This window comes from Malus sylvestris, chromosome 7 (genome assembly GCF_916048215.2).
Source record: "Malus sylvestris chromosome 7, drMalSylv7.2, whole genome shotgun sequence".
NCBI lineage: Eukaryota > Viridiplantae > Streptophyta > Magnoliopsida > Rosales > Rosaceae > Malus > Malus sylvestris.
Genome location: NC_062266.1, coordinates 33,590,583 through 33,617,459, shown reverse-complemented (window position 1 = coordinate 33,617,459; position 26,877 = coordinate 33,590,583). Strand labels below are relative to the sequence as shown.

The 26,877-nt window shown below is 37.1% G+C and overlaps 2 protein-coding genes and 1 pseudogene across 2 annotated transcripts; 2 read left to right on the top strand and 1 right to left on the bottom strand.

Moving 5' to 3' along the window:
- Positions 1 to 8,654: 8,654 nt before the first annotated feature.
- On the bottom strand, positions 8,655 to 9,578 carry LOC126627967 (late embryogenesis abundant protein At1g64065-like). Its single transcript, XM_050297544.1, has one exon. The coding sequence runs from the start codon at positions 9,460 to 9,462 to the stop codon at positions 8,809 to 8,811; it is 654 nt and encodes a 217-aa protein (XP_050153501.1). The 5' UTR covers positions 9,463 to 9,578; the 3' UTR covers positions 8,655 to 8,808.
- A 3,729-nt stretch (positions 9,579 to 13,307) lies between these two features.
- Positions 13,308 to 14,277, top strand: LOC126629884 (late embryogenesis abundant protein At1g64065-like). The gene has a single exon (XM_050300027.1). It carries the CDS (start codon positions 13,427 to 13,429, stop codon positions 14,009 to 14,011), a length of 585 nt encoding a protein of 194 aa, XP_050155984.1. The 5' UTR covers positions 13,308 to 13,426; the 3' UTR covers positions 14,012 to 14,277.
- Positions 14,278 to 22,405: 8,128 nt separating this feature from the next.
- On the top strand, positions 22,406 to 24,473 carry LOC126629980 (ABC transporter G family member 8-like; annotated as a pseudogene).
- Positions 24,474 to 26,877: the final 2,404 nt, after the last annotated feature.

Here is a 26,877-nt window from a genome sequence, read left to right as displayed (position 1 = left end):
GTTGGATTTCCAACGGCTAGTTTTCTAGACCGTTGGATTTCCAACGGTAAAAAAATTTTAAATTTTACTTTTAAACTAGACCGTCGGATCAAAGATCAACGGTCCACGTTTTTTTCACAAAAAGTAAATTAAAAAAAAAAAGGGCCCAACGGTCAGAAATATGACCGTTGGCCACGTGGCAACTCCCTAGCTCTTGGATTTGAATATTTTTCAAATCCAACGGTCCAGATTAATTAACTATATTAAAATTCATTAAAAATTATTAAAAAATACAGAAAAATTATTAAAAAATACAGAAAATTTTAAAAAAATTACAGAAAATTTTGAAAAATGTTAATTTTTTTTCCTATAAATACCTAACCCTCATCTTCTACCTTTACACCACATTCCAATATTTTCTACACTTTCTATACTATCTACATTTCAATATTTTCTACACTTTAAGAGAAAAAAATGTCTTCGTGGAAGCTCATTGAAGATGTTACGTTGTGTGAATGTTGGGTTCACACTACTCATGATCCGATTACGGGTAATGAGATGGATAAGCGAGAGATGTGGAGTAAAATTACGAAAGCGTTTTGTGATGTATATGGAGAAAACGCCAGAACTAGTCAAGGTCTTCAAGGTCGTTGGAAAAAACTCAACGCATCATTTACTTGTTGGAAAAACGCCATCTCTCATGCTTCCGGTAACCTCCGTAGTGGGACGAGTTTAGCGGATCAGGTGACAATATTTTTATTTATTTATATGCATTCCACTCACATTAATATTTTGATTTATTTAATTTCGTATGTAATTTTTATCTTATTTCTTATGTAATTTTTATTTAATTTCTTATGTCATTTTTATTTAATTTCTTATGTCATTTTTATGTAATTTATATGCATTCCACCCGTATTAATATTTTGAATTTATTTATTTGTATTACACCCGCATTTTTTAACACTATGTTATCCCACTTTTTTATAGACACTACAAGCTCAAGCATTCTACAATTCAAAGAACGGGAACAAATCATTCAATAGATTGGAATGTTGGCAAATTGTCAAAGATTGCCCTAAATACAAAATTGTGGCAACTGGTCCAGAAGTTGTCATGCACGGTATGGGTCTACATAGTTCTCCAGAACCAGACATGGCCGAACAAGAAGCCGACACATTTCAAGACACGGAAGGGACGGCTGAACAAGTGCCCGAGACCCAACCGACTCGTCAGTCCCTAAGGCCTCTAGGTAAAAAGGCGTCAAAGAAAAAAGGTAGTTCTTCCAAAAATGACTACACTAAATATATGGAGGAACTTGCTCGCCAAGGTGAACTAAACTTGGCACGAGAAAAGGCTAGAGATGAGGAAAAAGTTGCTGCTATGGCAGCAATATTAGCAGCTACTGAGGCCCGTGATGCGGCGGCTGAAAGACAAAGAGAAGTAGTTAATCGAGAGAACGAGCTGGTTAGAGAAGCACTTCATCGAGAAAATGAATTGCTTCGAGAAGAAAGGATGGCTCAAGCAGATCGTGACACTATGAGCAAGTCTCTAGTAGGACTGTCTCCGAATTCTAAATATTTTTGGACATCGGAAAAAAGAGATGCCATGCGTAGGAGGCGTGCAAGAGATGCGGAAACAAGTCAAGGGGGTTCTAGCTACACAAATCATGGCAACCAAGATCCTAGCACCACATATCCTAACTCGAGAGACTTTATTTAATTTCTTATGTATTTTTATGTATTTTCTTTCTTTTTTCTAGTAGAACTTTATTTAATTTCTTATGTTTTTTCTTTTTTTAGGTTTGAACTTTATTTAATTTCTTATGCAATTTTAATGTAATTATTTATTTAATTTCTTTTGTACTTTATTTAAACACATGAAATAAGATTACATAAACTCACCAAATAAATTTAAAAACAAAACACATTACATAGAATTACATAAACTCACCAAATAAACTTAAAAACAAAACACACTACATAGAATTACATAAACTCACCAAATAAACTTAAAAACAAAACACACTACATAGAATTACTTAAACTTAAAAAAAATACAATTTATTCTTCAACCACAAGCCTCATTCTAATTATCTTCGCCTCCATGCAATCCCCACTGGTGCTCAATCAAGTCATTCTGGCGGGTTACGTGCCAGTATGGCTCTTGCACATTAGTGTACCGCTGAACGATCAATTCATTGTAACGTCCATCACGTTCCAACGGCTCGTGTTGCACTGGATCTTCGGTCCCATCATGAGCACAATAAATACGTGTTCTTGAGTTGTTCATCGGATCTGGCTCATATTCATCGACGGCATCATAATCATACTCATCTTCAACAATCATGTTATGGAGAATAATACACGTCATCATGATGGATCGAAGAGCCTCGACATCAAACATTCTAGCTGCAGCCCTGACAATCGCCCAACGAGCTTGCAGGATACCAAAACAACGCTCGACATCCTTCCTACACCCTTCTTGACATTTTGCAAAGTGTTTTTCCTTTTCAGTCTGTGGATGTGGCACTGTTTTGACAAATGTTGACCACCTTGGGTAAATGCCATCTGCAAGGTAGTATGATCCCTCGTATTGGGTACCATTAACCCAATATGTGCATCTCGGCGAGTTTCCTTGCAACAGTTCGTCGAACACTGGGGATTGGGCAAGGACATTTAGGTCATTTTGAGCTCCTGGAACACCAAAAAAAGCATGCCAAATCCATGTATCAAATGAAGCCACCGCTTCCAAAATGATGCTTTTGGCTCCTTTTCTGTCGCCATATGCTCCTTGCCACGCACTTGGACAGTTTTTCCAAGTCCAGTGCATGCAGTCGATGCTTCCAATCATGCCAGGGAAGCCTCGCATCTCACCCTTCCTCAGAAGCCTTCGCATGTCCCTTGACGTGGGTGTCCGGAGGTACTCTTTGGTGTAGAGGGCTTCAATTGCAGAGCAAAACCGCATCAGGGACTCCAGAACATTTGTTTTTCCCATCCTCGCGATCTCATCCACTTGATCTGCAGATGCTCCATATGCAAGCATTCGCAAGGATGCCGTAATTTTTTGCTCGGGAATAAGACCTAGAACATGAAAAGCATCATCTTTTTGCACAAAGTATGAATCATGGTTGCAAATATCACTCATGATTTTGTTGAACAAATGTCGTTGCATTCTAAAACGCCGTCTAAAAACATGATCAGGGAATATGCTATTGGGAATAAAATAATCTTCCAATAGATTTTTACCTCGTTTTCCCTTTTTCTATCGAGGTTTGCAACACGTCTTGGTTTGGCTATCTGACCCACGGCTTCCATGACACGGCGGGAATGTGAGGCCTTCTGCCTTCTATGGTGATCATCCTTATCCTCCTCCATGAAGAAAGCCTCATCTCCACCTCCACCTTCCTCGAGATTGGCCAATTCTGCCTGTTGTGCCAACAACCTTTGTTGTTGCTCTTGCAACTGCTTATACACCCTTCTTGAAGAAGACATTGTAATAAGAACTCAAGATTTGAAAATGATGAACAAGGATTCTGAGCTAAAAAGAAGGATTGAGCTTGGTGTGAGGATGGATGTAGGGATGTAGGGTTTATATGGACAAAAAAAGAAAGGTTGAGGTTCTGGACAATGCCACGTGGCACTACGTGATTGGTTGAAAATCTTATCGAAATCTTGGCTAAATTATTGTAAACCGGAAGTGACACGTGGCGTGTCAGGATTGGTCGAGAATATTATCGAAAATTTATCCACAAAATAGTACGTTCGGATAATGACACGTGGCATGACGTGATTGGTTGAAAATCTTATCGAAATCTTGGCTAAATTATTGTACCATGGAAGTGACACGTGGCGTGTCGGGATTGGTTGAAAATAATATCGGAAATCTATTCACAAAATAGTACGTTCAGATAATGACACGTGGCGTGACGAGATTGGTTAAAAATCCTATCCGAAATTAAAACTATTTTTTTTTATTCTTTATTTTAAATGGGTTAAAAATCTTATCCGAAATAAACTTAAAAAAAAAACACACCAAATAAATGCGCTGGGTGCCAGCGCATTTTTTTAGGGGTGGAGATGCCTTGGCCTATTACTGTTCACTCCAGTCTATTACTGTTTATTTGAGTGGATAAATGCGCTGGGTGCCATCGCATGTATTTCTTCCTCTTCTAATTACAAATTCCCCCTCCACTTTCCAAAGTATTTGCATTTTACTGTATTTCTTTTCTTCCAATATGCTCTACCAATAGTTGTTAAAAGTTCTTTTTTATTTCGAAACTAATGAAAAGAGCTTGAAAATTTTGAATTTTAACGAAAATAACAAAATTAATGGTAAAGTGAATAATATCATGGTTGACTTTTTAGTGTACAAATGTGATTTTTCGTTAAAATGAATAGTACCAGGAGTTTTTGTTAAAGTTCCCTAGTTTTATTTGTTCTAGTTATAATGAAAGGAATCGAACTGTCTGTCATAATTTTTAAATTTTATCGTATTACTCCGCTCATGTGACATCCCACATCGCTCAGGGGAGTGATCCTTAAATGTATATTCTCATCCCTACCTAACACGAGGCCTTTTAGGAGCTCATTGGCTTCGGGTTCTGTAGGAACTCCGAAGTTAAGCGAGAAGGAGGCCAGAGCATTCCCAGGATGGATGACCCACTGGGAAGTTGCTCGTGAGTTCCCAAAAACAAAACCGTGAGGGAATAGTAAGCCCAAAACGGACAATATCGTGCTACGGTGGTGGAACGGGCCCAGGATGTGGTGGACCCGGGCCGGGATGTGACAGAATGGTATTAGAGCTAATCCCTGGTCGGAAGTGTGCCGACGAGGACGTCGGACCCCTAAGGAGGGTGGATTGTGACATCCCACATCACCTAGGGGAGTGATCCTTAAATGTATATTCTCATCCCTACCTTTCACGAGGTCTTTTGGGAGCTCACTGGCTTCGGGTTCCGTAGGAACTCCGGAGTTAAGCGAGAAGGAGGCCAGAGCATTCCCAGGATGGGTGACCCACTGGGAAGTTGCTCGTGAGTTCCCAAAAACAAAACTGTGAGGGAATGGTAAGCCCAAAACGGACAATATCGTGCTACGGTGGTGGAACGGGCCCGAGATGTGATGGACCCGGGCTGGGATGTGACAAATGGTATCAGAGCCAATCCCTGGCCGGAAGTGTGCCGACGAGGACGTCGGGCCCCCTAAGGGGGGTGGATTGTAACATCCCACATCACTCAGGGGAGTGATCCTTAAATGTATATTTACATCCCTACCTAGCACGAGGTCTTTTGGGAGCTCACTGGCTTCGGGTTCTGTAGGAACTCCGAAGTTAAGCGAGAAATGGGCCAGAGCACTCCCAGGATGGGTGACCCACTGGGAAGTTGCTTGTGAGTTCCCAAAAACAAAACCGTGAGGGAATGGTAAGTCCAAAGCGGACAATATCGTGCTACGGTGGTGGAGCGGGCCCGGGAAGTGATCCGCCCCAGGCTGGGATGTGACAGCTCAAAGGCAAATGTATGTTGTAATTAAGGTGGTCCTACCCAGAGTGCGATAAATATACATATGAAAGTCTTCTGATGACCATTCGATTGTTTGGTATGAGTTTCTTTTGTGCCCATCCAGTGTTTAATGTAATGTCTGCTAACATATGTTGACAACACTCAGTATGTTGCGTTGAGAGCACTCGACAAATTCTCTCGATAGCACTCATCAGATTGCTTTGTCATATGTCAATATTTGTTTACATGTAAACAACATAATTTGACTGACGACAACACACCCACCATGTATTCGACGAAATACCTTGGTGTATAAAGAGAAATTTTTTTGCACACTTCGCACTCCATGTCTATCCAAAAAAGTTAAGACCTTTGACATTGGAATCCCTCAATACTCAAATTCTGAATCTGTCACTAAACTAACTCTGCTCTCCCCGCACCATTTCAGCTAACTCTAAGAGCTTCTATAAGTGTAGATTTTGTCTAAATTGAGGAATATAGAAATTACTATTAGAATCCATGATCGAAATTATAACAAACCCTAAAATTTGTATAAAATGATATCTGTAAATCAAGGGAACAAGGCATGCACTTGCACTGCAGGGCACTGCAGTTCAAACACATAATTATGATGAGTAAGAAATGCCAAAGACACCAAAATTTGTGGCCCCAAAATCCCATTTGAGACACGAATGCAAACTTCACGGCTAACCACATTGCAGACCTGCCAAAGAAGAAAAAATGACAGACAACAAAACCACATATCTCGGGGCACCAGTTGAGACCATTATCAAGGGGAGCTGTATGACTGAATGGGACTGAAGTGGAAGTGTTGCTTTGGCAATTATATGAACTTGGAAATTTGAAATTATAAGTCACAAGTTTTGGTGACAGGATGAAATGAGGATGTCAAGGTGTCAGTGTCTCAAATTATTCATATCATGTTACGTGGAATGCTAAAATTTATGACAAGACATCATCACCTTTAACGTCTTTTTTTTCTTGTAAGTCAATCTTAATCGTCATATTCTACTTTTTTTTTTTTTTTTTGTGAACATCGGCAGATTCTACTTTAAATTATATTTTGAGTTGTCTTCAACTCACCAAACTTGTTCCACTGAATGAACCATGCATCTGCAAAAAGAGGATAAATCATGAAGTTTCTCTTTTTTTTTTTCAACGGGATATAAAGTATAGCTGGTTTTGCATTTGGAGTTTAGATCGACTAAATTTGTATTTTATGAAAGAGTTTAGTTTATAGATAATACGTATAATCAAAGATGGGAGGTCGATTCTAATTATTATTTTTATATAATTGTAAGCATCAACCACATCTGATTGTAGCACAACTATTAATATTTACGCTTTAAAATGATCGTTCCACACTTATTAGCAATAGTGATAATGTCACGTACCTATGTAGAAGTTGAGCTAACATAACTCTTATAAATTTATATTATGGTTCAATAACGCTCAAAACAATGTGAACAAAACACGTTACAACACACCACAATCGATTTTTAGATTGTGTTTCTTGATACTATTACAATTAGAGCTATTTCATGTTCTCTGAGACAACATACTTGACGTGGTGTATTACGAGACTTCATATTTTTAAACAATATATTAGTCTTTCTAGTTGTGGAAACAACCTATTTGTAAAGTAACGATAAGCTGCGGACGAAAAACTTCCCCTTCCCCCCCCCCCTCCCCCAACCCTTGCAAGGCAGAGAGCCTTGTTGGCTTTGAGTCGCCCCTATATTACTCCTAATTTCCGAAGTTAGAACAAAAATTTTGGTAAGTCGAGGCAAGGGCTGCCGTTCACTGCATTTGCACGAGTTGGAGCAGCAGAAAGACATGACTTAGTTCAAGTGTTTCAATCAAGAAATGTGATTAATTATATGCAGATGAATGCAATGCACCAAGAAACACCACACAAACAAACACCCGACCCGACACCATATTTTCATCCGAGGACAATTAGATTTGCTGTGTTTCCTCCACGGATATAGTCATATGCATCCGCATCCATGTCTTTTGCTGCAGTTCACTGGATCTGTCTCAATCATCGGCGAGATTTTTGGAACGTTTAAACAATATGATAACACTATCCACCGTGTCAAAATACTGGCTCATGCTTTATAAGGAAGCAGTCGTTTTTTGGTCGGTAATCACTGTTTTAGATGTGCGCATAAATATATGAAAGTTTTAACGAAACACTTTCGGTACTATTTATTTTTAATGAAAATAACATTTTTATTCTAAAAAGACACTCTTGGTACTATTCACTTACAACACATTTTCGTCATTTTGATTAAAACTCAAAATTTTCAAGCAATTTTCATTAGTTTTCCTTAAATATTTCTGTTTGTATCTTAAGTGAGTTTTGTATACGTATCAATTGTGGTTTGCGGAAGGAACTCGTTTCAATAAAAGAACCAAGTGCAAGCAAAGTTGTACTGAATAACCATGAACCGGTTGAAGTCGAGAATGAAAATGACAGATTATGGGTTCGTTTGGATGTGATTTTAAAATGACTGAAAGCGCTTTTAGAGAAAATATTTTTGGGTTTCAAAAGCACTTTATGTGCTTTTTTCAGGACTTACTGACATTTTTATTAAGGATTGTTTCCAAAAATATTTACACCAAAAGCGCTTTAAATCATTTTAAAAGCACATCCAAACAACCTCTATGTTCCCAACAACCCAAACTATTAGGCCCTAACAATTATTTTTTTCTTTATATGTATCAAGTGTGATTTGCACAAGGGAGAATGACTCGTTTAAAGGAACCAAGCACAAGCAAAACTCTACTGAATAACCATGAATTGGTTGAAGAATATAAATGGTGGATTGTGTGCCCGAAAGCCCAAACTTTTAGACCTAACAATTAATTTTCTTTCTCTTTATTGAAAGGCCCGTTAGACCACTAGAGCCCATTGGAGAGGTATATAGGGCTGAATTCTTTTATTTGGGCTATGTCATGGGTTCAATCAAAGGCTGAAATATATTCAGAGAGGGGTCTTTGATTCACTCCTAACCGCACCGATAATACCTTTAAACACATTACTAGATGTTGAATTCTAACACAAAAGACCTAAGTGTTATTACAAGTGGCACTATTAGAAGTGGCACCATATACTTATCGATTGTATTTTCTCAGTTTCCCGATATGGGACTTATATTAATTAACACTCCAAATCAATAATCACAACAAAGAATATTACATAGGAAACTTTATGACGGACTACAATGTATAGCAGCAAAATGTCTTATATCTCACAAAACAAGAATAAAAATGAAAAAGGAAATAAACAATATACGTATGAAGTATCACTTGCAGACAATATTTTGGATCGACCGCGTAGCAAGAACGATGTCCATGGTGCAGTTCATATGAGCAGACCTCTTCTTCTTGATCACCTTCATCAAGTGTATCTTCCCCTCCAACCTAGAAGTGGACGTAATTGGGATAATCCCCAAGCTAATATCACTCGCTAATTGAGAATTGGCGTTCAACCCATTCGAACTTAGGTCCAGAGAGGCCTCGACCTTTCTAGTCGATCGAGCCTTGGCACGTTCCTCGTACACATTGGTCTGTCCAATTTTTGTCCCCCTATAATCAAACTCAACAATTCCATCCTTGTACTTGAAGTGTCCGAAGTTGGTGTTCTTCACACCAAACTGAACATCCATTTCTAGGTTAAATGAAGGGTTCGTGACACTGCCAACTTCGTACTGACTAAGGGAGGCTGATCGAACCCGGAACTTAGGGCTCTTTATTTTCATGACGGTGAGTGCAAAGACTGTGATAACTACAACTTGGAGCACAGCAAATACAACAATGTATAGTAGGCACCTCATGCGCTTGTTTCTTTTCAGCTCGGCGGGGTCTGCTGTGACGGCAGATTCTTGGTCGCTCCGAGTGTAGCTGTTTGCCAGGGGTGCCGAGGGAGGGGGAGATGTTGCTTCTTTCTCAGCTGCCATTTTAATTTCTTTCAATTTGTAGCTTCACAAAGTTTTTGTTTTTTGGTTTTCTGTTTTCTAGGGTTTCTGTATATTTGTTTGGTGAGTGGAAGATAGATAATGTTGGTAGTTTTGATTAGAAAGTATTTATAGATATATGATAGGAGGATTAAGAGTGCACTTATTTTGAATGTGGGATCAGCAAAGGTCCTCTGGGTTGCCATTTTCTTGTTACAAACGCGGAAGCCGGCTTTGAAGTTGGACTTCTCGCAGGCACGTGATGGTGACTTGTACGATTCATTACTTTTCAAACAAGATTACCACTTGCAAAACCAATTTTTATTTTATTAATAAGCATATAATTCGTACGAGGATACCAGAAGCCTAATGACATTGCAGATTGCACCTCATGCTAATTAGTAATTGTTGGCCTAAACATTACAAAGCCTACGTAGTGCGTAGGTCGAGTAACTATGAGTTAACTGAGTCCTTTTTGTAAATGCGGTCGTGCCAACTCGAGCCCTAACTCAGTCAGGCGAGTGGAATAGATGTGGTGATGGTGGTGTCGAATGCGTTATTGACTTCTATACTTGAGCGACTACTGCTGAGAAAGGAACACCTCTCGGCCTAGGGTTGTAGTCTTGTAGAACCTAAAAGACAAGATTGCTTAATTCACTGCGAAGTTCAAGATCTTCTACACCGTATTCAGTTGCTTCAACTATATTCATGAGAATATATACTTGCACCGAATCGATATTAGGCTGTACGGGCAAAGACACTGAAAGGAAATGTTTATTTGTCCAAACTGAAGATCCTCCTAAATTGTTTAATTCTACGCTTTAGTTTTATTTACTAATCCAAACTGAAGATATCGCCAGTTGTCAACACAATTTTTTTTACTTATCCAAACTAAAGATGTGTTGACGAGAGGGTTAAGATAGTTAGTATTTTTCTAAGGGTTATAAGAAGGGTTTCACGTAGAGCGAGAGTTTTCGAGTAGAGCGTTTTGAGTTGAAGGAACTCTCTACGTTGCAAATCCTTTTGTATTTATAGGGATAAATTTCGTGATGGATAAGTCTACCTAATGGTATAATTCCGATAATATTCGATTCTTATTCTTTAAATTTACTCAGAATTATTCTTAGCCGAAACTTTACTGCCGCTAAGTCTTGCTTTCTTCGACTATCTGAACCTAAATTAATTATGCGATTGATTCAACTTTTATTCGCAAACAAACCCTAATCCTTAATATTTCCATCATCTAACAATTTTGAGTGTATGAGCTGATTGCGTGCAAAATCGGATCCAAATAGTAATTAATCAAAATATTTAGTATGATGGTGCCCAAAAACGGTAATGATATTTTTTTTTATTGTAATCATTATTATTTGGCCGGTTAGGTGGCTTAGTGGAGTGTTTGACTTGTATATTACTGGTTCTGGAAGTAGGAAAAGTATGTTTCGAGACTCGGCCAAAAAAAAAAAGGTATGACAACTTGCATAAGAGAAAAGATCAATGACATACATCAACTCTATCAGAAATGATCCCAAAGGCGTCTAATTAGGTATGATAAGTTCAACTGTGACGCGTTGAAAAGATCATGATAAGAAAACAGTCTCAACGACGTATTTTCATCTTTATATGCACTTATCAGTACCAGTATGAAGAATACGTAGTAGTAGCCTGAGACGGGTCACTGTCTTTTACGTCCTTCACTCAAACTTCATCCCTGCAACTTATCCATCATTTTCTTGTCCTTCAGTGCCTAACCTCGAGGCGTTTCTCCTTGTTTTTTTCTTGGTCCAAAATCTCTAGTAGAATAAAGATTGATCCCTCGAAAGTTTGGTTGTCATATGAATTCGTGCCTATCAACTGTTTGAGGAATTACCTATGTCATGAACCTGGACCCGTCTATTTTAACCCACTCCATTTTAAAAACCTGGATCTGTCCCTCATCGTAGTGATCTGAACTTCATATGAAAAGATATTGTGTTTAGCTTTTTTGGTCTGGGAAATATGTTTTTTTCATACATGTTAAATTAAAAACACATACCACTCTCACTAAAATGAAAAGAAAATTACCATTTTACAAATTAGTCTCACACGTAGATTTCTCACAAAGATTTCCCATTGTGCTTTAGCTTCTGTACTCCATGAGAAAAATTTCTGTTGTGTATTTTCGTAAGGCACTTTCAACAAAAGTATGAGACTCTTAAATTTTGCTTATACGTACCTGATCTCATGCCACCCTTCCTCATACGAGAGCTTCCTAATTAGGTAAATATATTGTTGGAAAATATAAGTATTTTAGAGATTTGATTTAATTAGTGATTTGAAATTATATAATTAGGGATTTAACATGATTTGATTTAATTTGGTATATGCTTCCTTGTATTGTGGACAAAGGATTGTTTTGATTTATTTTCTAGTATTGCTCCCTTGTAATCTTATAAATACTTTCGTATAGAGAATAATAAAGTATTGAAGTTGTATTTAAGAATTGTGAGATTGTAGAGAATTTCAAATTTATCCTAAACCTTTATTTTCAACTTGGTATCATACCAGAGTTCGATTCTTAGTTGAACTTTGTTGTGAGTGCTTTCCTATGTGAAGATTATTTATGATTGTTAGAAGAAAAAAGAAGAAAGAAGTTGTGTTATCGCTCATTGAGGAAGGAAAAAAAAACAAGAATAATGAAAAAATTGTAGGAAAAAAAGATTTGGTGGTTGAGGCTTCCGAAAAGAGGCATTAGTTTCAGTTGGGCTTTCGAAAAAATTAACATTTGTTCCAATTGGACTTTCGAAAATAGGTGTTAGTTCAAACATAACAAGAGATTTATTTGCTGCGTTAAAATAAAAAGACGTTAGTTCCAATTGGATTTTCAAAAAGATTAGCGTTAGTTTCAGTTGAGTTGTTGAAAAAGAGGCGTTAGTTCCAAGGATTAAGATTTGTTAGTCGGGCTTTCGAAAAGAGGAATTTGTTCTAGTAGGCCTTTCGAAAGGATTGGCGTTAGTTTTAGCTGAGCATTCGAAAAAAAGGTGTTAGTTCCCATGTATTATGATTAGCTGAGTTTTCGAAAACATTGGCGCTAGTTCCAGCTGGGCATTCGAAAAGAAACGGTATATCCGACAAATTGAGATTAGCTGAGCTTTAGAAAAAATTGGCGTTAGTTTCAGCACCTGTGTCTCGCTTCTAATGCGTGGTTCCACATGAAAGGGGGTGTTGAATTTATAAAGTTTCAAATTAGATCTTATTTCCTTCTTGGCAAAGTGGGGTGTTGGAAAATGTAAAGAAAAGTATTTTAAAGATTTGATATATGATATGATTTGATTGGTATAGGTTTCATTGTCTTGTGGACAAATGATAGTTTTGATTTATTTTCTAGTATTGCTCATTTATAATCTTATACATACCTCCTTATAGAGAATAATAAAGCATTAAAGTTGGGTTTGAGAATTGTGAGATTGTAGAGAGTTCTAAATTTAACCTAAACCTTTATTTTCAACTCTTAATATTTTCATTCTAATTACTTTATGGTATATACAGTACTATGTATATAGATATAGAAGAGTAAACGACGCGTGTGTGTATATATATATATATATATATTTTTTTTTTTTTTAGATGTAGGAAATATTTTTCCCCTCTCTAGTAGGTTTGAAACCGTCTGATATGGAGTCCTAAACCCATATACAAATAATCAGAGAGCTTTATCAACCCATAGCACAACTTCAAGGAAAGTGTTTTCTTTGACCACCTCAATTTTCATTATCTAATAAGCATTATATTATATGCTTGATGACTTCAAACTATGTGACAATCTCAACTATAAATAGGCTATATAAGCTTATCTGAATCTTCGTCACTTCCCACCACCGTTGGAATTTTCAATTCAAACTGTTTGTATTAATCAAGAAATTAAGCAAATTAATATGGCAGAAAGGAATCAAGAGTCCCTTTGGCACCCTACGCTAATGGCCAAGCCATGGCCAGAAGCGATGCAGAGTCAGCCACAGACCACTCCCAAGACTTACGCAAAAAGAAACGCATCAGATGTTTAGTGTACATTGCTGTTTTCGCCGTCTTCCAGATCGTCGTTATAACGGTGTTTGCACTCACCGTGATGCGTGCCAAGAGCCCAAAGTTCCGAATTCGCTCTGTCACGATTGAAGAGCTCACTACTGACACAAACACAGCCAGCCCTTCGCTTAACTTGAGGTTCATTGCTGAAACTACCGTCAAGAATCCTAATTTCGGACTGTACAAATTTGAGGAGAGCTCCATAACCGTTGTGTATAGGGGTACAGTGATCGGCGATGTTGCTGTTCCAAAGGCAACGGCCAGGACTAGGGCAACGAGAAGGGCTACTGTGACGGGGGACGTGACAACGGCCAATTCGAACTTGGGCAATGATGTAAGTTCTGGGTTTGTGACGCTTAACACAATATCCACGCTAAGAGGAAAGGTTTATTTGATGAACATGATCAAGAAAAGTAAGTCTGCAGAGATGAACTGCACGTTCAATATTAATTTGACAGAGAAAGTGGTCCGAGAAATAAGTTGCAAGTAGCACATGTAACACACACGTTACTACGGTTTGTGGTGAACTACATAGTTTGTTGGTTTAGGGCTTAGCGTTTGCTAGTTTGCTATCAATGTTTGTGTATATTATGGTTTTGGATGACCTTTATTCGTTTGTGTCTCAGTATTCAATAAGGAGATATGTGATTTAGATTGAGACGTCCATCATTTATATATGTGTCGTTTGTCACATAAATCTATTGTATGCTTTGGCTATACCCTCTTATCCTTGAACAAGTCAAACAAAAATGAAAATCCACCGCTTTTTTATATATCTTTTAACATAAGGCAAATCATATTGATCTGAGGATAATGCCAGGTAGACTAAATTTTTAAATCAAATTTGCAAATCAAATAACATGTCACCAATAAGAAATAAGCACGTTAATTAATACTTAAATAATAATCCAATCGTAGCAACCACATCATTTGGTTTAAAAATTTAGTTTTCCTAGCTAGCATTGCTCTTGATCCGAGTAATTTATTGGTGTACCTAGAATATGGTTATAGACCTATAGAGTATTATTTTTTCACTTAACTGCTCTTGTTTAGGGTTCCTTTTCGTTTGTTGTTTACTGTTGCCTACAGGCCTAAGTGTACTTGGCCTCCCGCCTTATCTTGGCTTGTCTTGACTTGAGATGTTGCTCTCTATTTACTTGGGTCTGTCCTCTTTCTTTTGTTTTGCTTTGTTTCTGTTGGGTTTGTGTTTGGTTTGGACTTGGGTCCATCTATCACAATATGTAATTCTTCCCTTCATTAATGAAGCCTCCCTTGTCCCAAAAAAAAAAAAAAACAACAACGTATAACGCATTAAATGACCCCACATAATTTGTGTTATCAGTGCTTATAAAAATTTCTCTCTGAGTTGAAGACGATCAACCCACTAGTGCAATTTTCCATGTTTGTATTTTTTGTTAGAGTGAACTATTTGATATATGGAGGTTGAAATTCAAATCCAATTCAAACAGTCAAATTGAAGCCGTGGGAAAGATTAGGGTCCTACATTTGATTGTTTTATCAAGTTGACTCTTCCCTTTGTGTTGATGAAGCAAGAGCTTTTTGAAGATGCTTGAGGTGAAGAGCAAGCAAGGTATGCCAGCCAGTTAGTCCAGATCTGGCATAAATCATCAACTTTTTGAGCTGAAATTGATCATATATTTAACCATAACAGGTATTCAGATATTAATTATAAAGTATCATCTTCTTTGTAGGAATGCTTATTTTAGAGGGGACTAAAAGGATACATTTATGCAGCCTGATTATCTGCCTTAGATAGCTTTAGACGAAGAGGAAAATGGCAGTATTTGAAGCACATAAATTTCTTAATGAGATGGAGAAGTACTCTTTCTTCACCTTTCTTTTTATAATTTTATTATCTTACATGAAATACTAAATCCCCAAAACTCCCATGATATGGGTCCAAACTGCGTAGAAGACATAGAATTTGTACATATGTCTCGGTGATAACTACCAAGGAAATTAGCCACAGGCGTGTCGTATTCGTTGATAAAGTACCGAATAGTAGGGACATGTAAAGCTTGAGATGATTGCTTCCACTATGGAGTTATGCTCCAATGTGAGCAACTTTAGGAGAATAATTTATCGTGGTCAGGAAATTCGGGTCCAATAATGCTATGTTTTATTCTACGCGATATTGTATTATTTAACTAAGATATTATAATTGTTGTTAATTCATTGTATGTAAGTTTTTTTTTACATACCTCTTTTTACCTTCCACGCACCTCCTATTAATTTCTGTCATCTGAAACTCTTCAATTCATTTGATACAACATCCAAAATTAAGAGGTGTGTGTGGAAAGTTAAAAAGAGTGTGTGGATAGCATCACTTTTTTCTTCAACAGAAATTTGTATAGAAAAACATTAGAATCCCCTTCTTATGTTTGATAATGATGTATATGCACTTGAACATGTCTCTAAGGCTGTGTCGTATGAGTAATTTTTGTATGCGACAATATTTCATATGCAATCACTACCAACGAGCCATCTGACGTTACATGTTAATCCGGTTAACATAATCTTCTTTTCATTTGGTTAACATAATCTCCTTATAATTATCTATTCCAAACTTTATCAAACTACGAAAAAAAGATTTCGACGTATTCCGGATCGATCCTTATGAAGTAGTCTCCATCAGGCAGGCCTGTAAGGCTTTTAATTAATACTCTGAAACCGTTTCAGTAGAACTACTCACTAGTCCTAACTTTTTGCACATGTAAACCAGACCCGCCTAGTTTGAAAGGCTCAGCAAGAGGCAGTCTCTAGTCCAGTCTAGCGGTCATGTTTGAATCCGAACTAGTTGGAGATTCGCACATGACTCTACACAATTTCATGATGTAAAAATCAGACTAAGCCCTAAATGAGTAAGGCAATCAAGAAATAAACCTAGTTCATAAAAAAGAATTTCCACAATGTAGAGGGGAGAGCATAATATTTTTCTTATCAAGAGGTTGAAAAGTTAATGAAAAATTCGTTGCAAGCAAATATTGTGCATCTCAAAAATTCAAACCAATATTATACAAAGAATGTGCAAAAGATGAAAACTCCCATGCACAGAACATACATATATATTTTCCCTCCATATAAAAAAATTAGAAATACAAATTAATATTCAACAACAACCAAACTCCAAACCCATCAAAATGAAATTAAAAATTCCCAAGAAAACGCAATAAAAGAAAAGAAGAAAGAAAAAAAGAGTCAAGGATTAAATAATTTGATCACTTGCAAGTTAATACGCGGACCATTTTGGCTTTAATATCAAGATTTATGGTGCAGTTCAAATCGGCAGACTTCTTCTTCTTGAGAACGTTCAACAGATGAACCTTCCCATCCAACTTAGCGTACGCCGTCAAAGTCAAATTCCCAGACCTCAGATCGCTACTCAACTCAGAGTGGCTCGAAACCTTGTTCGAACTCAACGACACTACAACATTAATCCTCTTTGTTTTCTTAGCCTTAGCTTTTTCCTTAGCTATGGTTCCCTCGCCGACCTCGGTGCCTTTGTACGAGAAAGTTGCCTTGCTGCTCTCGAACTTGTAGTGTCCAAAGTTGTTGTTTTTTACCGCAACAACGGCATTGATTTCAATCTTGAAGGAAGGAGAAGAGGAGCTGGAGCTTGTGGCAAGTGAGTTGACTGCAACCGAGTCTAAGCGGACTTTGGGAGTTTTGACTCGGAGGACGAAAACCACAAAAAGGACTATGATGATGGTTTGTGCTATGATCCCAGCGGCTATGCACAGCAAGCACCTGTTTCGCTTCCGGCGAGAATCTTCGGTTCCGGTTGTCATAATGATTCTAGATCTGGTTTAGATTGAGAATGGGAAGTAGAGGCTTTCTTTTTGTTGTTGGTTTGGTTTGAAGGTGTTGTGGTTTACTGCAAGAGGGAAAGTGTATTTATTTATAATAGGGTTGTGGACCTAGTATTTTTCTTTTTTCTTTTTTTTCTTTCTATATTTTGGATGTTGGCCTCCATAAAGAGATATGCTAGTTGTTTATACCTTTTCCAGCTGAGTTGCCCTAACGTGTTTTTTTTCCTTTTTCCATTTTTCTACATATTTTTAGCTTATTTAGGATAAACTAAAATTCGTAAGACAAATTATAAAAGCTTCTAACGTTTGAAACCCGTTCGTAATAATTACTTGCACGAAGTGAGTATTTTTATTCTCAAATAAAAAATAATAAAAAAGTGAGTTATAAAGATTTTATTTATGATATACCCGGAAAACAAATTGTAAGAGATAACGACAAAGAATCGTTTATATTCAAAGCCATTCACCTTCACGTTATTTCAAATAAATAAACATACGGTAAATTAATAAAAATGAGGGGAGTTCGATTCAGAATTAGGGTTTTAGATATCACAAGGCGTGGTGTGAGTTAGCAATCAAAAGTATACAGCAATTACCTAACCTAATTCCTGTTGGGCAACTAAGTCAAATGACAGTGTGTGTTGAGCTCAAAGTGAGGCAGAGAATCAGATAAATGAGTTTGAAATGTCACATTTTGTGAATCTGTGATATATAATACTTCACGTAGAAGGCATGATGTATCATGTAATACTAGGACGAAATTGCTTGGCTCAAGTTTGAAATATTCGCAGTTTGAAGGGATGACAAGCTTCCCGTGATACCGGGAGAACAAAAAGGTCCTATTATGGTATAGAGGCCAAAGTGATTTTCATTTTTATCAAGGGACTCGTTATAGATTCACCTTATTTCAAACTTCAACGTGTCAATGTTGATAAAATAATACGAAATTTGATGAAATAAGTGATCAAAATTAAAACTCATTTATATATCATGAATAAAACTCATCTTTGATATAAACTCTCTTACAAGTTACAAATACATGAAAATCCTTCTAGGATGGATTAAATTCATCAAACGATGCAAAACAACTCGGTTCTCTTTTTTAAAGCCAAAATATCCATCAAAATAGCCAACTAGGCAATATTTAATTCAGGAAACTTTATATAGTAGAGTACCACGCTGGCCGGTCTAGCTAACTATATTATAATATCCGAACAACGACATAATTTCCAGGCGCACCAAGGTAGCATATATCAAATATTATCATAACTTACATTGGGGCAGATCCATGATATCATTTTTTTTACATAATTTTTTACATGTGTTTTTATAAAATTTACTTCGTAATGTATTTCAACAATTTAAATTGTAAAATAGTAAAGCCTAGTTGTTATTTTCATTCATTTTCAATTGTTATCACGTTAATTGGGATGATTTGACTTAATCAATCGGCCTTTTGTGGCTGGTCTTCTACGGTGGAAGAGGAGCTCAGGATGGGGATCCTTCTGATCAGCCTATCTGAACCGTTCAAATTTAATCCAACAGTTCTAAACAGGAAATTCTTTAAAAGTTATAATAATTGCAACCGTTGAATTAAATATGACCTGTCCAGATGGGCTGGTCAAAAGAATCTTCATCTAGAGCTCAGGAGAGGATCTTCTTCCTTCTACAGCGGCGAATTGGTCCCTACCATGAGCGTAATATTCGATGCTAAGCCTCATGATATAAATAAAGTATCTGGGGAACGATATTCTTTTAACAGTGAATTACACGCAGATATTTGCTATTGTTTACACTATATAGAATCCACCACCATCGGCTCTTTGTTTCTTGAGATCCAAGACGTGTGAATAAATGTTGATCAATTTTTGCAAATACAGAGAGAGATCCAAGACGTGTTCATGATTGATCTTTTCAATTATGCCGAATATTATAATCATTGTTTGATATTTTTATATGATTATTGTTGAATGAATATGTTAAAGGTCCTGGAGGAACTTAATACAAGAATGAAGTGCACTTCTGAGTTATCTCCCATGAAGTTTTAGCTCTATATAATTTAATTAATCCTCCAAATTACAATGAAAAACACAGATAATGTAGGACGGTCATAAATGCTTCTATGACAAGCATATTGATAATTTTAATATAAACGCAAGTTTTTCTTGAAAAAGTATTAATTTGAAGTGTAAAGTATTTCAAGCGAAATATTAACATTTTTTTTTGTCAAACATTGTCATAAACATTTTTATGTGATTTGAAAACAATTTCAGTTATGTTAAAACATTTTCAAACGAATCTTAACTCTAAGATGTAACATATATAACTTGAGAATCCCCAAAAAGTTTTCTTCCTGAATTAGGAAATTTTGAGGTAAATCAAGTTTGGATCAGTCACAAACAGTTTCAGTTTTTTACATATATTTTTTGTTTTGTTTTTTTCTTTCTCTATTCTTCTCTTTTGAGGTGATCCGAGTTCCCAACTTGTATCTTAATCCATCTTTCTTGTCTTGTCCAGTCCAACTGTACTCGTCGTCGTTGTCGAAGCTAACACTTCTCCTAATCTGATGCCTTCTTGGTTGAACTTGAAGATGCCCATGTGCTTTTGCATTCTGGCAAAATATATGATTAGTGATAATCCTGCTACTTAATTGACATTGACAGACTTTCTTAACTCCCAAACCAATAATGTCACAAATAAATCATCAAATTAAAGATGCGCATCAAGAGGAAGGTCCAAATTAATCCAAATAAAGAGAGAGAGAAAAAATTGGAAGGACGTTGGGGGTGAGGGGGCGCTAGCTTGGGGAGATTAGGGTTTATTGTTCGCATGTATAAACTACAAAATATGGCTAAAACAAAAAAAATTAAATTAAAGCAAATGTATGACCTCGCATAATTCCATGAATTCTCAACACAACTGACAAGGGGGGCATCATGGAGAAATTTTTCACGGGTAATGCTAGGGAGATTAAATTTGGAGACAAAAATTATAAACTAAATGATGTGTCATCAATAAGAACAAACACATTTATCAATGCTTAAGCAATAAACCAATCATTAATTTCTATGTTCTTTAGTTTCCAAAATTTTGTCTCCCTATTATTATCTATTTTCTAGTGTACTGGGAATAGAGTATGGATTCCAAGTGTTATAATATAAGTGGTTAAAATAATTTTTTAAAGTATCTAATCACTTGTATTATAATATTTGAAATACCGGACCATGTTGTTTCACTGAAAAACTCTCTGCATAATGTGCTGTCTTCTGCGGTGTCTTGTTAGTGGGTCGACCAATGCGTATATACAGAGAATGAAATATGCATATATATGGTTTGGCATGTGCTGGACTTTGATTAAAATAATAATAATAATAGAAACTTGTAAGCAGATTTTAGGCCCATGGCATTCTCGTCTCGTCAGACTAGAGTGAATGCAAGTACTATTCTCACTATTTGGAAAATGGGCTTATAATCCTGAGTACCTCATCAAAGGTTTTTGGGCTTCCACTATTGGATCATTTAGTGCATTACAGTTTTCGTACCATAGAACTTACCTATATAAAAAAAAAAAGTAATGCTAAAGAGATCAAATTTGTAGACAAAAGTTTGTCAACTAAATAATATGAAAGTTACTGTTGAATTATTATTTAAGCGTTGATAAACGTGCTCAATTTTATTGATGACACATCATTTAAGTTGTAAATTTTGTCGACTTTCAAATATTTTGGACCGCTGGTAGTAAGCCTTGCGTACAACCAAAGAGCTGCGGGAATGCACACAGGCAAAGTTTTTCGTTTTTGGAAAATGGGCTTATTAATACTGATTACTTCATCAAAGTTTTTTGTTTTTGGGTTTTGCACTATTGGATCAGTTAGTACCTCACAGTTTTCCTACCTTAGAACTTCCCTAAAACAAAATTGTCATTTCTCTATGTAAAGAGAAGAGAGCAAGAATAAAAGGTTATCGTTGGATACTCTCTCTTTGTCACATTGTGTCTTTTTCTTAAGCCTTCGTCAATTTGATTCTTATAGTTTATCTATAGTTAATAATCTTGATCCTTCTGCTTAGTTTTCCGTTGATCAAGCCTATCTATGATACATATATATATACACACACACGGCATGACTTTGGAAAATAAGATCCTCTCCGAATCCCTTCCATCTGGATCCTTCAATAATGTCTCATGCTCCAAGGCTCCAACTGACAAAAAAGGAAATAATATCAAGCCTCATGCATGAAGCAATCTAATAACTGGTATTATGCAAGTGCATATAATTTGATCATGTATGTAGGATTGTAGCACTCACCGACGTGCAGTTATTTACTACAAAGCATGTCGTCAAGTGAAGGCAGCCTACTGAAATGCTTTATCCAAACCTCAAAACTATATTTCTCAGACAAAAGCATATGACAGACTGAGAGCACAGAAGTAGGCTTGTGAGTTTGGAGTGATATACAAGAAAAAAAAAAAAGGATTGCTCACATGCTGATTCGTGCAACACGTTGGCCAATTTTCCAACTTGACTTCCACAACTACTCAAAATTTCTTTTACTTGCACTTTACTTAAATTACTTTATATTTTAACCTTTTTTTTTTTCTTATTCAGTGAGATAAAAAAGCAAGTTCCATGCATGTTTAATTCCTAGTTTTAGTTCAAAATCAATAGTTATAACTTATAAGATTAAAACTTCAATCATCATAATAAAATGAGAAGTTGAACGAAAAAAAATCTCAAATTCCTTTATACAAGCGAAATTATAATTGGATTTGATTAATTTAAATAACAAAAAAATTCAAACTTAGTGCAGAAGAAACACAAACACATTACCTTCGTTAGCCAACTTGACTTCGTCCCAATCCCCAACCTATTTAATTAATGTTGGCTTTTAACTGATAGTACTCCACCAACATTACATGCCAAACTCAACGAAAAAAAAATCATCGTCACACAATAATTTTCAACTCTATACATGCATCCCTCTCTCTTCCTCAATAATTTTCAACTGTATACATGCATACCTCTCTCTTCCTCACTTCTTCAAAATATTCCAACTTTTCTTTCTTCTCCATATCCAACCCCACCAGCTAAAACTCCATGGAATCAGATGCACCACCACCTCAACCACCCTCTAAAACCTATGAATTAACAGCCTCTTCCATATTCTACACCAAACCAACCACAGCCACCACCACCTTCTCCCCATTTCACCTCCTCTTCAAGCAATGCGTCCTCCCCACCCCCACCTACATTCTCAAAGACATCTCGCTCACAGCCTACCCCTCCGAAATCCTCGCCATTGTAGGCCCTAGCGGTGCCGGAAAATCAACCCTCCTAGACATCTTAGCCTCCCGGAGGTCACCCACAGGTGGCTGGCTATCTCCTCCTGAACTCTTCCCCCGTCAACCCTTCCACATTCCGCAAGCTCTCAGCCTATGTCCCTCAGAACGACGCATGCCTTCCCCTCCTCACTGTCTTTGAAACCTTTGCTTTTGCCGCAAGCCTCCTCGTCCCCAACCCTAATCCTAAAAACATTGCCGCTATTGTCTCCTCTCTTCTAACCGAGCTCCGGCTCACACATTTGTCCAACAACCGCCTCGGCCAAGGCCTATCGGGGGGCAAAAGCAGGCGTGTCTAGATAGGCCTGAGCCTTCTCCACGACCCTGCTGTCCTCCTTCTCGACGAACCCACCTCAGGTCTCGACAGCACCTCCGCTTTCAACGTAATCCAAACCCTAAATTCCATCTGCACCTCACGTCATAGCACTGTGATCTTATCAATCCACCAACCAAGCTTCAAAATCCTCTCCACCGTTGATAGAATCCTCTTGCTATCAAAAGGGTCAATTGTCCACCATGGAACCCTTTCTTCTCTCGAAGCTTTTCTGCTCTCCAATGACTTCACTGTCCCTCCACAACTCAATGCTTTGGAATACACCATGGAAATTCTGAACCGCCTCCCTCCCATCACATCTACAACAACCACATCATCACCTCCTAATGATCCTATGAAACATGATGAGCAGGCAATTAGGCAAGTCATTAGATACAAAGGCTCTAGAATTCAAGAGATATTGGCTCTTTACAACCGGTTTTGGAAAGTCATCTACAGAACAAGGCAGCTTCTTTAACACTCATGAAGCACTTCTTGTAGGTCTTATTTTGGGAACTATTTACATCAACATTGGAGTCGACAAGCAAGGAATCGAAAAGCGATTCGGCCTCTTCGCCTTCACTCTTACATTCCTCCTCTCCTCCACCACCGAAACCCTTCCGATCTTCATCAACGAAAGGCCGATCTTCCTCCGAGAAACGTCTGGCGGAATCTACCGGCTCTCCTCCTACCTCATCGCCAACACTCTCGTTTTCTTGCCCTACTTGCTTACCATCGCGATCATGTACTCCGTTTCAGTCTATTTCTTGGTGGGTCTTTGCGGTTCTTGGCAAGCGTTTGCTTATTTTGTTCTTGTCATATGGATCATTCTTCCAATGGCGAACTCGTTCATCTTGTTCTTGAGCTCTTTAGCGCCCAACTACATCACCGGAACTTCGCTCGTGACAATTCTTTTAGGTGGTTTTTTTCTCTTCTCCGGCTACTTCATCTCTCAACATAACATGCCCAAGTACTGGCTCTTCATGCACTTTTTCTCCATGTACAAATATGCCCTCGATGCTCTTCTAATCAACGGTACGGCTGCCTTGTGTCAAAGTGTTTGATATGGTACCAAGAGAGTAAGAGTGATAGTAGAGTTTGCATGGTTTCGGGGGGCGACGTGTTGCAGAAGAGAGGGCTGCATGAAGGGCAGAGGTGGACTGATATTCAGATCCTGCTAGGGTTTTTCGTGTTATATCGTGTTCTTTGTTTGATGGTCTTGACCAGAAGGGTTTCGAAATCAAAGTAGTGAAGATGGGAAAATTACAGTTAAATATTAAGGTACAAACCGTACAATAAATTAGTATGCTTGTGTTCTTGATTTTTATTTGCTTAATTGCCAAAAAACTGAAGCTGGCTACTGTAATAGCCCCCTCCATATGTATGGACAAATAAAAGCTATAGCTCCTTGAGCTTGGTGTATATAATTGTTGATGTCGATAAATACCATATGAAATAGGTTGAAAGTGAATATTTGTTTGTTCATTTTAGTTCAAAGCAAAAATTAGGGTTTTCTTTTGATACATGCCATACCGAGGTAAAAAATTCAGTCATAACACTCGCTTATAAACACAATGTTTTTAATCATCTGAACTACAAATTAATGTAAAAAAAAAAAATTGAATATTATTGAATTGGCATTTTATAAATTTAGACTTGGCAAAATTATAGATAATAGAATTTAACATTGTTTGAATTGATCATTGAGATCTAAATCAAGCACACCACATGCATAAAAGCTGAATATATCATGGGAGCCGTACGCAGTGAATTGAGTGAAATGCTGATTGGTGTGCTTTTATGCATGTGGTGTGCTTGATTTAGGGTCTTTGCTGAAGGAACCCGTGACACAAGATGTAGGGTCTCTGCTGATTGGTCATGGGAGCCGTACGTAGTGAATTGAGTGAAATGCTGATTGGTCAGCAGAGACCCTACATCTTGTGTCACGGGTCCCTTCAGGAAGCAAAATGATGCGCAGGGCATTGAGATTGTGAGAGAGGAGAGGGAAGAATCCAAGATCGTCACAACCTTAAACATGTGTATTCTGATAAGAGAGGTTTGGTTGTCGGGTGGTGAAGTTGAAGGAGTCACGAAGTAGTTGGAATAGGATCCTCTATGTATCCTTTCATCCGAGTCCTCCTGAACTTTCAATCATCTCCGTTCAACTGAAAATTGAACCACTAGGAATTCTTTCCTGATCACCTTTTAATGTTCATCTTCTTCCCTCTTTTCTATCTCTCTCTCTCTCCAGCTCAAGAATTAAGGACCCAAAGAATACAGATAGAAGAGATTCGAGGAGAATCTCAATCCGAAAGAAGTTGAAAATAAAGACTAAGGAAAGTTTGTTTGCCTTTCTAATGAATCAGTGCAATGTCACGGTCATGAGTTTCTCTTAGTTTAATTTCTTGACGTTACCCCGTGACCAGCTCAACGCATTCTCGTCATTTTGTCACTGTTGGCCGGTCAACCATGTAGCATTTCGCAATTTCCATGCACAAACACTATTGAACTACTCTATTATTGAGAGATTATAATATTCTAAAGACACAAAGAGTTGTTTATTTACAGTAACAAATAAATTTTAAGAGTTTCGACTTTAAGTTCTAAATTGATAATTGCATACCTTAAAAAACCATCAACCATGTCAAGATAGAAAGCTAAGGATAATGTTAGGAAAATCAAAATTTTAAATTAAATTTGCAAACCAAATGATGTATCACCAATTAAAAATAAGCACGTTAATCGATACTATATCAATAATCCAAGAGTAATGTTAGAGAGACTAAATTTGCAAATTAAATGATGTGTCACCAATAGAAATGAGCACGTTAATAACTCAATTATCAACTTCTATGTCCTTTAATTTTCAACACTTAATTTACAAATTTAGTCTTCCTAACATTACCTATAATTCAATAATCAACAACCAAATCTTGATTTACATAATTTAATTTGAAATTTTGGTCTTCCTAACCTTAGCTTTAAGTCAATATCTTCTAACAAACTAAAATGTAACGTAGCAGATACGGAGTTCATTTAGTGAGAGGATTGTGCCTAAATTTTTACACAATTGTTTAAATCCAGAGATCCATTTTATTTATTTTTTTATTGGAAAGTTGCCCGAGTTGTGGATTTCGATTTGAGTGGGCAGGTACTTGGGATTAGGGCAGGGAAGGTGCGGCAGTGACGGGAGGAGGGGAAGGGAAGGGTTTGTTTTTATATTTTTGTTAGCTTTCAGAATATCAAGATATTTTTAAAATTTTCTGTGTACCACATGGCAATCACAATAGAAACAAGTTTAGGACTTAGGAGTGTGATTATCTCGCCTCCAAATCTCCCTCTTCTTCCTTCTTCTTCCTTCCCTTTTCTTCCTTCCCTTTTCTTCCTTCTTTCTTAAATTTTTATGCGATATTGTGATCACCAAGGCAGATTTGCTAAGCGTCCAGAAACTAAAATTGAAACTTTGTTTGGAAATCTTTTTTATAGTAATAGTGAGTCTGTCGACAAGGCTGACCGTGCAATTATTCAAGGCAAGGTAGATTGAAAGACTTTTTGCATCTAACTCGTGTTGCATCTCCTTTATGCATTCTTTTTCCTGCTAATATGCCAAATTATGAATTTCAATATGGAATGGTTCATCTTTTTCTTATTTTTCCTTGTTTAGAAAATGAAGATCCTTATGTGCATGTTAAGAAATATAAGGATGTTGTTAACATTTTTTATAATATTGCACATGATCAATTAGATGGAGTGAGATTAGAATTTTTTTCGTTTCTCTTCATAGAGTCCGCACCATGAACAATCATGTTGTGAATTATTAACCACAACGAAGGAATGCTATGGCGCTATAGTTCTTCGGGAGTATCACGGTACAA